Here is a 12700-nt window from a genome sequence, read left to right on the forward strand (position 1 = left end):
TATAGTATTAGCCCCTAAACTATTACTATATGCTTTTTAATTTAAAAAAATATTTACTCACTTCAGAGGGAGGGAGGGAGGGAAAGAGAGGGAAGAGAGAGAGAGAATCTTTTCAGCTGATTTACCTCCAAATGTTCACAATCATCCCTAGTTGGGCTGAGGCCAAAGCACCAGCTGGAAACTCAGTCTCCCATGTGGACGGCAGGAGCCCAGTGGCCGAGTCATCCCTGCAGGACCCCTAGCACTGCCTGTGGGGTGAGAGCTGGAGTCAGGAGCTAGAGTTGGGCATGATGCCTGGGACACGCCAGTGTGGCAACACTACTGCCCAACCAGCAACTAACTAACTAACTAACTAACTAACTATCTTCCTTTTTCCCTTCCTCCCTCTCTCCTCCCTCCTTCTCTCTTTCTCCATTTCTTTTTTTCCTCGTTTCTATCTTCCTTTCTTTTTCCTTCCTTCTTTATTAAGATTTATTACATTTATTTGGAAGGCAAAATGAGAGAGAGAAAGGGAGACACACAGAAACCTTCCATCCTCTGGTTTACTCATAACATGTCTACCACGGCCAGGACTGGACCAGGTTAAAGCCTGCATCCTGGAATTCCATCCAGATGACCCACACACGGCGGGAGCCCAAACATCTGGGCCATCCTCTACTGCCTTCCCAAGCGCTTTGGCAGGGAACAGGATGGGAAGCGAGCAGCTGGGACTCCAAGAAGCGCTCTGATATGGGAGCCAGAGGTACTGCAGGTGGAGGCTTAACCTGCTTGTGTCACTCAGCGTTCAACTGCTAGGTCAGACACCCCTGAACTGCACTTGTAAAGGATACATGGGAGACCAGGTCGGTAAGAGAATCACTGTTACTTCCTGAGACTTAGACATGCCTCAGAAAGAGGAGGAAGGCACCCAGTTATAAAATGTTGAAGACATGCTTCACCCAGAGGTGAGCTCTTACAGATCCACGAACCCTTGGCCGTCTGTGCACACACACCTCATAGTCGTGAAGTCATTGGGACACTGCGATAAGGGACAACATCTGACAGGCTGTGCTGCTGGCAAACAAAACCCAAGGCCAAGGCTGCTGGGCTGCAGGATAGGTTCTGAGGTCCCTGGCCTCCATGGGGCCCTTCCCACATGGGCAGTGGTATCCACACCGTCCCTCCCATCTGTCAACTCAGGAGGAAGGTTAGACCACAAGCTCCATGCCTCCTTGCCTCTGCCTTTGGACAAACTCCATTTCCTCAACGGCAAGGAACGGCAGTGATCCTTGCACAGTGGGTTTTTGTTATTTTGTTTTCCCAAGCTGTTAATTTCTGGGGAAGGAAAAGCTTATGCCATCAGGAACTGAATTTTGCCCTAATTCCTGTTGTAGCAAGACCAGCTTTGGAATCATTGCATTTGCCCAATTCATCCAGAATTTTGACATCTCTGAGAGAGGACAGGGCGGTACTTCGTCTCCTGAAGTGGGAGTTGAGCCTGATACAGTGGCTTCTGTGTCAGGGTCAAATAATTTAGGTCAAATGACCAAAAAAGAGGAACGCTTGGTTCGGTTTATACTGTTTTCCAACAGCCAAAAAATCCCTCTCCCAACTAGTTAAAAAATCAATCTTTCCATAGAATCGGTCTTCTACTTTCTTTTTATCTTGTTTGCTCAAACCTTACGGAGACCTTAACAGACTTCAGATGGAAACCTTTCGAGCCCCAAGGTCATCCTTAAGTCACTGACATGAGTGCGTCAGCTCCTTGTCCAAGCTGCTGCTTCAGAGCAGACCCAGGTAGGCACACAGCCGCTGGCCTCACCAGCAGGGTGAAATATGAGCTTTCCAGGGTGAGAGCAGCTCACTCATGGCTCCAGGCACACAGCTGCTGACATGGCTGGGCCAACTTTACATTCCCAGACGCTACCAAGCTCAGAGTTCCTGCGAGTAACCGGAGATGGACAAAGCACAACCTTCCCTTATAAAGGTCATCAAAGAGAAGGGGTTTCCATCTGCCTCATACAGCAATGAATCCCAGGGCAGACACCGAGGATGCCGCTCAAATGGGCATCTCAGGAGTTTGAGAAGTTCAAAAGCCCCAGCGGGCAGCATCAGGCAGGCGCTGGCCTGCCCAGGGAGGGTTCCAGCAGATTTAAGTTCTTTCTTTTTTTAAAAAAAATTATTTATTTATTATATTTTTGACAATCTTTACATAGTTAACTAGGGTAAAAGGTTCAAGGGCTACAGGGAAGTGGGTAAGACTATTATCTCCATATTGTTTCCTTCATGTTTCAAGGGGGTATTAAGGGAGAAGGCCCACCCAATTTCCCACCCACCCCAGGTCCTGGATGTAGGGCAAGCTCCGAGGGTCTTGATCAAGTGGTTTTGATAGTTTACCAGTTATGAATTGCTGCCAATCTTGCCACTCCAAGCACGATGAGGTCTTTGAAGAATCCACTGATTGACATAGTCCATCATAGAGTCTCCGTTTGCCCAGTATTTCGCTGCCAACATATAGCTGAGGTGGTTGATTGACCTGTTCTGTCTTCTGTCTTTTCTTGGTTAGGGTTCTGAGTCCAGCAGTTCGATTGGGGAGATCTCCAAAGAAACTTTGTCTGAGGTGTTCTCAGACCAGATTCTTGTATACACTAGCAAGTAGAGGGCCCAGCACAGTCCATCGCCCTGATCAGCTGGTGGTTGCAATTGCTGAGTTGGTTCTGTTTTCAGGCCCAACTTCCACTGGAACCAATGGGTGTGCAGTCCAGCCTCGTTCTGTCCAGCACATACTCGGCCCTCACATAAATCAGTGGGAGCTGCAGCCTAGTTGGAGCGACCAACAATAACCCCCACCAAGCCCACCCCCTACCCTGGTTTGCCAGTCTGTGTAGCAGGCTAGTCCAGTCTGTTCCACACCCCATTCGGCTCTCGTACATGTCAATGGGTATTAAAGCTTTGTTCCATCTAACCAGCTCCACTATGCAGCTCACACAGATGCTGTTGGGTATCTGTTTAGCCACCCCAGCCCCTGTCCTAGTTTTCATGCCCTCCCATGGAAGTGGTATCCCAAGAGGGAGGAGCCCACCATTTCCCTCCCAGGCCTCTCCCACTCCCAGATTATGCACTCTCCTGGTAGTTCTGTGGTTTGCCTTGACAGAATCAGACCCCAGTGCCAGCTTTTGCCAACTGACAGCAGTTTCAAGTTCTAAGCAAGAACTGTGCACCTGCCCACACACACAAAGACCTGATAAGCCTGGAACAGGGAGGAGGCATAGTGCTGGTGAGTCCACAAAAGCAAATCCTTCTGCCTTGTATTGGAACAGGTGTTTGTGGCTCCAAGGGGTCACCCAGGACCCACTTCCCTACAGCACATGTGGTCACTTCCAGATTCAGGTGTGGGTCGGCAGGGGCCACTTCTGTCTCAAGCACAGGAGGGTTTCTGAAAGGTGAAGCCTTGAGAGACCAGCGATGGCATGGACAGCTATGGGGACAGAACGAGGGGTGGGGTTGGCACCGTGGTGCATTAGGTAAAGCCACTTGAAACATCGGCAACTCATACTAGAGCAATGTGGAGGCTCCACTTGTAATCCAGCTCCCTGTTACTATACCTTGGAAGGCAGTACGTTATGGCCCAAGTAGCTGTGCCCCTGCCTCCCACATGGGGGTCTTCAGCTTGGTCTAGTCCTGGCTGTGAAGGCCTTTAGGGAGGGAGTTAGTGGGTGGGAGATTTCATCCTCTTTCTGTTTCTCTCTCTATGTCACTCTGCCTTAAGAAGGAAGGAAAGAATTTTTAAAAAATATTTATTTTATTTTTATTGGAAAGTTAAATATACAGTGAGGAGGAATATCTTCCATCCTCTGGTTCACTCCCCAAGTGGCTGCAATGGCCAGAGCTGAGCTGATCCAAAGCCAGGAGCCAGTAGCTTCTTCTGGGTCTCCCACATGGGTGCAGGATCCCAAGGCTCTGGGCCATCCTTAACTGCCTTCCCAGGCCACAAACAGGGAGCCGAATGGGAAGCAGGGCTGCTGGGATTAGAACTGGCACACTATGGTATCCCAGCTCATGCAAGGTGAGTACTTTAGCCAAAATGCTTTTTAAAGAAAAACAGAAAGGGGTAGGAGCCGGTACATGTGGAAGATGCAGGTGGAAGAGGATACAAGTTCAAGAAAGGAAAAATTACACAGACCTGGGAGTCGTTGGATGGGCTTGGCTGCCAAGAAACGTGCACCATGGCGTCCACTTTGCTGTTCACTGTGCTCCTGGGGAGCCTGTCTGACCGATTCACCCACACAGCGTCAGTTTCGAAGCGATGACAGATCATAAAAGCTACAGCAGCATCACCACAGTACCATGAACTTGACAAGGTTCCCAGGCAACCATTGTACTCCTCACCTACACTCCCGCTAATCCAGCCTCGTGCCACTCTCTCTACCTGTTAAATTCTTTATTTGACAGAGAATGGAACCTTTGATTGTACAGCAAACGAAAACTATGTTATCGCAACAACGAGAAAGTGAGGCTGGCACCATGGTAGCATGGGTCCTGATTTGTGTCCCAGCTACTCCACTTCCTAGTCAGCTCCCTGTCTGTTCCGTGGGAAAAAGGACGAGGATGGCCCAAAGCCTTGGAACCCCACATCCACGTGGGAGACCCAGAAGAAGCTCCTGGTTCCTGGCTCCCGATAGTTCAACTCTGGCTGTTATGGCCATTTGAGGAGTGAACCAGAAGATGAAGGATCTCTCTGTAATTCTGCCTTACCAATACTACTACTACTACTACTACTACTACTACTAATAATAATAATAATAAGAAGAAGAAGAAGAAGAAGAAGAAAAAAGAGAGAGAGAGAAAGGAAGGAAGGAAGGGAAGGGGAGGGGAGAGGAGGAGAGAGGATCAGAGTGAGGAAGAGTGGGAGAGAAGGAAAAGCATTATATTCTTAGAATTGTATCTATGAACTATAGTGAAGCTGGTAAAAATGAAGACTATATATACACATACATATTTCTACATATAAACAGGGAATTATCTGCCACTGATCTTGGTTGAGGCCTGCATGGCCCCACTGAGTCCCCACCAGCTGAGACGGTGTTATTTGGAGAGAAGGAACCAGCTTGTATCCCCTGAAGGGCAGTCAGACAGATACGGAGTGTGCTGGGCAGGCAGGGGACCCAGGAGAGGGCGAAACAGTGAGCGTTGCATTTTCCAGCAGGGATTATCAGCTGGAAGGAGGCTGACCCCGGAAGACCCTCAGTCCCAGCTCACTCTGCTTCTCCCAGGGACCAGCAAACAGAGCACACCAACCACTAACAAGCGCATGAGACATACGCATGCCCGTCCCGGGGGCTACAGAAAACCCCGTGAGTGGGGCAGAGGGCACAGCCCATGTCAGAGGGAAGGGAGCAGCACATCCAGCCCCAGCTTCCACACAGTGAGGATGCGCACTTAGGTGCAGCTCCAGGCACTGCCAAGCTCCTGCCCCAGGAAACCTAACCACCGTGAAGACAGAGGTTTGCGTCTGCTTTGAGCACTCAAGAAAGATTTGGTGCATGAGGAATAGATACCATGGGGCAGCTGCTGTGGCATAGCTGGTAATATCATCGCCTGCCATGCCAGCAGCCCATACAGGCAGGGGTTCCAATCCCAGCTGCTCCACTTTTTTTTTTTAAAGATTTATTTATTTTCATTGGAAAAGCAAATTTACAGAGAGAAGCGAAGACAGAGAGCAAGCTCTTCCATGCTCTGGTTCACTCTCCAAGTGGCCACAACAGCTGGAGCTGAGCTAATCCGAAGTCAGGAGCCAGGAGCTTCTTCTGGGTCTCCCAACCAGGTGCAGGGTCCCAAGGCGTTGAGCCATCCTCGACTGCTTTCCCAGACCACAAGCAGGGAGCTGGATGGGAAGTGGAGCAGCCAGGGCACAAACTGGCATCCATATGGGATTCCAGCGGTTGCAAGGTGAGGATTTAGCCACTGGGCTGCTCCACTTCTGATCCAGCTCCCGCCTCCTGCAGCTGTAAAAAGCAGCAGAACATGGCTTCCAGTGGATGGAAGATTTCTCTCCTCCTTCTCTCCTTCTATAAGTCTATCTTTTCAATATCAATATGTCTTAAAAATAAAAACAGACTAGCCTCAAGCACCAATGCCGAGTCTCTGAGGGGTTCTCCCAAGGCAGCTATGCCGGTGAGTGGGGCCCAGTTAGGAGATGCTGGCATTGGGGAGACTGTGCTTTAGCCCAGAGTGTCGCCTTCTTTTCCAAACACATCTTGGTGGAAGATTTCCTCAGGAAGCTGTGTCTGCTTTCAATTGAGGACTTGCTTAGAGGGGCAGGGTGGGGAAACCTTGGACTGCGTGGTAATGCAGGCTTGGCATTGCCAACACGCAAGCAGCCTACAGGGGACTGTGTGCACACAGCAAACAGCTCGCTGGCCTCCAGTACACTCACTGTCAAGGGGAGCCCCTGGAGACAGCATGCCTTTGCCATCACAATCCCTCCCTGAGCTTTTCCGGCCACAGCCAAGTGGTTAAGTCCAGCCCTTTGTCTTCTGAAACACAATACGGCCTTCTCCATACCAATAAGTATTCATTCAAATCCCTGGTGGGCAGTACAAGAGATGAAATTTACAGTAATCTAATCTCGGCAAAGAAGGGGCATGCATCACCAGGACTGACAAGGAGCAGAGGGATGGATGCCAGGCAGGGCGAGGCTGGGGTCTGTGATGGAGGCGCCCATGGGCTGCCATCCACAGCCAGAGGCAGGGGTGGGGGCGGCTGGGCTACCATTCAGTCAGGGCAGGGGTGGGGGCAGCTGCGGGGGGATGTCAGAGAAGCCACACCTAGGTTTTCACAGCAGAGAGGAAAGCTAAGAGAAGAAGCCAGGACCACAGTTTCTGCCTGTCCGCTGGCCAGTCCCTCTGCAGCCTCGATTTGGCTGTCCCCTGACCGGCTTCCACGGCCACAGATGCAAAGGCCCTGGGACACAGGAGGGTCTGTGGCATCCTGGCATCCCTCAGATCCTGCATCCTTGGCAGGGAGACAACAGGGAGAGAGAGAGAGGCAAGGTGAGGCGGGCCAGACGCTCTCTCCTAACCACATCCCAGAAACGCGGGGTCCTGAAGGGAGCTGGCCTTTTCCCCTAAGACCTGCAGAAACAACAACCAGATCTCCCCACCCCCGCCTCCTCATCCATCCCTCCAGGAGAAAACCACAGCCCAAGTTCAGCGGGGGAAGCCAGGCAAGCTTGCAGCAAGAGCTGAGCTCTGGCTCTGGGCTGCGCTCCCGCACACAGCTGTCTTCAATTTTCTGTCCTTGGGGTTTTTCAAAGGAACATTTCTTCTAGGGCCACGATTGTGGAGTTGGATGGTTATACAACTCCCTCCCGGGGCCAAGGAATGTTTGCAAAGCCTGAAACCGGCAGAGAAGAATCAGGAAAAGTATCCAGATGAAATGAGATCAACAAATTATGACTCGTTCTTTTGCCTGGGCTTGGCGGTATTACCGGACCCTCTGTGGGTTCTTCCAGACTTTCATATGAATTTTTCGTGCAAATATAGGTAGAAGTTTTCATGTATATGTGTGTGTGTGAGAGAGAGAAAGCAAGTGAAGAAGAGAGGGTGCAAAGGTAGATTCAGTCTCTCACAGTTTCTGTTCCCTGCCCTTTCTTTGGTAAATTTTCTTTTACAAAGGAACTAGGGCTTGAATTGGATTTATTACAAGATCACAAAGAAAGAGATTTGTTTCTGTTTTTCTTATTTAAAGACTTGAATAGTCCATGATTTTTTTTTTTTTTGGTAGTTAACACAGCAGTTCAAAAGAAAGAATTTTTTTTTTAATTGAAAGCCCTAAGTTAATTTCACTATCAATATCCTCACCCCCCCCCCCAAAAAAAATCACTGTCAGGAAACACACACACCCAGACCACTACACAGACACCACCACCACCACCACCCCCGGGACACAAGACTGAGTTTCCCACCAGCCTAGGAAAATGCTAAGCAGGTGTCAAAGCGTTGTCAAAGCGAGGTCAAACGGCACTTGTTCAGAAAATTCTGTGGGTCCCTTACCTTTCCTTGTGTTCATGTCACCTGGAGCACCACATCACACAGGCTCTGTCCACACTGGTTCACAAACCAACCAACCTCTTCCACACGACCCCAAGGCTAACTGCCACACACACACACACACACACACGCACACAGGATCTGACAGACAAAGCCAAACCCAGGCTCCGGGGGCCTGCGCGCCTGTGACACAGCACACACCACCACCCCCTTTAGAGGTCTGGCCCCAGGCCAAGACAAACAAGACATTTCTGAGGGACAAAGTAATTTGCACAGATCCCCACCCCTCCCGAAGCAGTCCAACAAGCTGGGTTGCTGGTGCCGTAATGACCCACAGGTCTGCCCACCAGCACCTGCTGGCTGCTGACCATCCCAGACTCTGAAGAACATTCCGAGCTGAGGTACCCACTGACCTGGCCTGGCCCACGGCATACTGAATGTCGGCCACACACTTCTGTCTGTGAGAGGCGGCGGGCCCCGAGCAGAGAGAACCAAACCTTTTCTCGTTGCCATTGCTTTCTCCTGTGCTTTTAAAATCGCGAAAGCAGAAGGGCCAAGGTAACAGGTTGAAGTCCAGATGATTCCTCCCAGATAATCACGCTAATCCCCCACCCACCCCACCCTGATTGCCAGTGGCTCCAAGTCACTTTCAGTCCTAAACCTGAGGGTGCAGGACAGCTGGGAAAACAACAGCAAGCAGGATGCTCAACCCAGACGTTTTTTTGCAGCAGAGATTTCTGGCTGTTCACCAAGCCAGGCACAACACATAATCATACTTTTCAGAAGGCTTTGGCTCTAGCTCCTAAAGCTTGGGGTGCTTATTTTAGAATAAGATTTTGCTGTAGGGGCCGGTTGTGGTGGCTCCATTGGCTAATCCTCTACTTGCAAGTGTCAGCATCCCCTATGGGTGCCAGTTTGTGTCCCGACTGTTCCACTTCCCTTCTAGTTCCCTGCTTGTGGCCTGGGAAAGCAGAGGAGAATGGATCAAAGCCTTGGGCCTCTGCATCTATGTGGGACATCCTGAGTGGGCTCCTAGCTCCTGGCTTTGGATCAGCTCAGGTCTGGCTATTGTGGCCATTTGAGGAGTGAACCAGTGGATAGAAAGTGGATAGAAGATCTTTCTCTCTGTCTCTCCTTCTCTATAAAATCTACCTTTCAAAGAAAAATGGATAAATCCTTCAGGGAAAAAAAGTTTGTTTGTTTGTTTGTTTTTTCTTTTTCTTGGTGAAGGTTTGCTTGTCGATTTGGAAGGCAGTTAAAGAGAGAGAGGGAGAGAGAGGTTCTTTCCCTAGTGGCCACATGGCTTGGGCTGGGACAGGCTGAGTTAGGAACCTGGAGCTCCATCTGGGTCTCCCACGTGGGTGGCAGGAGTCCAAAGAGTCTTTTGGGCCATCTTTTAATGCATTCTCAAGCACATTGGCAGGAAGCTATATCAGAAGTGCAGCAGCTAGGACTCCAAGTGGTGCCTATAGGGGATGCTGGTGTTACAGGAAGTGGTTTAGCCCACTGTGAACAATACAACATGTTTCCTAAATACATAAATTATAAGGAAACAACGGTAAGTGCATGTTTTAAACACACACACATACTTAAGAAAGAGTCTTAGAAAGTGAAACCAAAGTTAAAGAAATAAGACCATTCTCAAGTTTCATGCCAATTCAACCAGAAAGCACTGGAATTTCAAACTACTTTTGCAACAGGCCACCTACACTTCCTAAAAGAGAGGGGCAAACTTTAGCTGAAGCTCAGATACAACTTTAAAACCATGACTCCCTAACAGGGTAGACACAGACACATACACACATAGATACACACGCACAGACAAACACACATCTTGTGTATAGACTTGGCCTGTGGGAAGAACAGGTTTGTTTCCCACATCTCACTCAAATGGGCTGGCCAGCCCAAATGGCACCTGATTCTCAGAATTACACACCCTACAGAAGAGCATGTTGGGTTACTACTTAGAGAAATGTGTATATGCAAATGCTGTACAAAAGTTGTTTTCCCACGCTGAAACACAGCTCTGAGCCCCTGGCATCTCGACTCTGACTCCAGCTTCCTGCTAACACACCTGGAAAGGTTGTGGGAGACAGCCAAAGTGCCTGGGCCCCTGCCCCCTACGCAGGAACCTCGGATGGAGTTCCAGTTCCAGACCTGGCTGCTGTGGCCACTTGGAGAGCGAAGAAGAGAGAAGGTGTGTCCGTCTCTCCCTGTCTCTGTCACTCTGCTTTCCAAAACCCATTTTCCCAAGAACCGTTTTGCAAAGTTGTTTTTCCATAAACTAAGTCAGTAAAGCAGCCCAAGTGAAGAATGCAAGAATACAAATGGTAGGATCCACACTCGGCGTACCACTAAAGTTTCTCAACAGCATCTAACACAGGCATGCCTGCATGGGTCCATGTATGCATGTGTGGCTGAGTGTGCCTGTGTCTGAGGGTGGGCATCATGGGTGGGTGCCTGTGCATGTGTGTCCTGTGTGTGCATGTGTGGCTCAGTATGTATGCGCATGTTCCTGTGTGCATGTCTGCTGGTATGTATCATGGGTGGGTGACTGTGCATGTCCCTGTGTACATGTGTCTGCATGCCTGCAGACATGTGTGCAACTCTGCTCGGTCGCTGTGCACGTGTGTGTTCCTGTGCATGAACTTTTGAGAAAGTTCCCTCTTTTCCCTCCACCTCCTTCAGTAATTAACTGCTGTGGTCTCAGTGATAAAGCACTGGCTTCCACCATGGTCTTCGAGCACACATAGCAGTGCAGGTGACAGAGTGGACCCTGCTTTAGAAAGACCATCCCTGCCTCCAGAAGCATGAGACGGCTTTGCTCTTTACTCTGAGTGCAAATGAAAACGTTCTGCAGTCACTCTACCTACACTGTAAAGATACACAAAAGTCAAATCCGTCTTTCAGTTTCCTCCTAATCAGGGTGAACGTTTAGCATTGCGGTGAACACCTCTGCGCCTGACATCAGAGTACCTGTCTGCGGTCCCTGCTGTCGCTCCCAACTGCAGCTTCCTACAAACACAGACCTTGGCAAGGAGCAGTGACGGGTCGAGCAAATGGACTCCTGCCATTCATGTGGATGACCTACAGTGAGCTCTGGTCTCTGGAGGCCGGGCCAGGACTGGCCACTGTAGGCCTGGAGGGAGTTATCAGGTAGACGGGAACTCTCCCTTTCGCTCTGTGTTTACAAAGGGATCTGCCTGTGCCCTCCACTGTGTCTCCAGTCTGCCTTGCTCCAAAGAGCTCCAGCCTTGCGCTGAGCTCTCCGCCTAATGGATACTTGGCAGGCTACTCAGAGCTGGTCCCTCTCATCGGACAGAAGAAGGGTATCCTTCTCCTCTGCTCTTTCTCCTTTGTACAAGTTGCCCAGGTCACTTTATGCGGTCACTGTGAATCCTGACCCATCTTTGGCCCCTACTTTTCAGCCCCTGCCAAGTGTTCACAGACCATTCCCAGGACAACAGGCTTATGGGTCTGTGAGTCACACACCGCCAGCAGCTTTATTACCAGGTAAGTTATAGACCATTGAGCTCACCAGTTGCAAATATATAACTCAACAGTGTTTAGTAGAGTCAAGGAGTTTTACAACGAGGATCAAATCAATTTCAGGCATCTATCACCTGAAAAGCAACCAGAGATGACAGTCATTCTTAACTTTGACCTGTCCACTCAGGTTCCAGGCAGCCACCCATCTACTTCCTGCCTCTGTAGTAGAAATCTCATCAACATGGAATTAGACAATATGTGGTTTTTTTTTTGTTTGTTTGTTTTCTAAAAATAATGATTTTATTTATTTATTTATTTATTTATTTGAAAGGCAGAGTTACAGAAAGAGGGGAAGAGACAAAGAGAAAAAGAGAGAATATCTACTGGTCTACCCCCAAGATGGCCCCAACTGCCAGGGCTTGGCCAGGCCATAGCCAAGAGCTTCCTCTGGGTCTCCCATATGGATGCAAGGCCCAAGAACTTGGGCAATCCTCTGCCCATTAACAAGCAGCTGGATCCACAGTAGAATAGCTGGGTCTTCAGAGATGCCAACATTGTACGCAGTGGCTTTATCCACTTCATAACACTCCCCTAACATGTGGGCTTTTTGGTTTGGCTCCCTTGACTTAGTATATTTTACAGATGTACCTAAGGTGTAGCATACCTCAGTATTCTGTTCCATGTTTAGAACTGAATAATATTCCATTGAATGAACACACACACACACACACACACACACACACACACACACATCCTCACCACCACCACCACCACACACAAACACACACCACCACCACCTTTTATTTACTCACTCATTAGTTGATGGGTATTTGAGTTTTTTTTTCCAGTTTGGACTATTATGAGTAACACTGGTACACACATTTGTGTTTTTGTTCCAACTTAGATTTTCATTTTTCCTGAGGAATAGCTATACAGTCTTAGGTTATAAATGGTAATTCTATGTTTAACTATTTGTCTTTGTTTTCTCATTCTGTCTGAAAGGCAGAGAGACAAAGATACAGACAGAGGGCTCTTTCATCTTCTTGTTCACTCCTCAAATGAGGAAGGACAAAGTCAGGAGCTTGGAACTCTCATCTGGTCTTCCACATGGCTGACAAGCATCTATGTACTAAAGTCCTAGCCAGGATGAGCAACTGCAGGAAGCCAGATCAGAAGAGCAG

General features: G+C 49.1%; 1 protein-coding gene across 15 annotated transcripts in view; it reads right to left on the reverse strand.

The window, feature by feature from the left end:
- Positions 1–12700, reverse strand: part of SVIL (supervillin) — a 205351-nt gene that overhangs the window by 124981 nt on the left and 67670 nt on the right. For 2 of the 15 annotated variants that reach the window (XM_058669649.1, XM_058669647.1), the window contains exon 1: positions 8444–8988. The exons of 6 other annotated variants lie outside the window; for them this stretch is intronic. In XM_058669649.1, the coding sequence (XP_058525632.1) occupies positions 8444–8543 (100 nt within the window). In that variant the 5' untranslated portion in view covers positions 8544–8988. Of the gene's footprint in view, positions 1–8443; positions 8989–12700 lie in introns of those variants that run through there. 7 more of the 15 variants (XM_058669650.1, XM_058669648.1, XM_058669660.1 and 4 more) reach the window with 4 other exon arrangements.

Source organism: Ochotona princeps, chromosome 10 (assembly GCF_030435755.1).
Source record: "Ochotona princeps isolate mOchPri1 chromosome 10, mOchPri1.hap1, whole genome shotgun sequence".
Taxonomy (NCBI): domain Eukaryota; kingdom Metazoa; phylum Chordata; class Mammalia; order Lagomorpha; family Ochotonidae; genus Ochotona; species Ochotona princeps.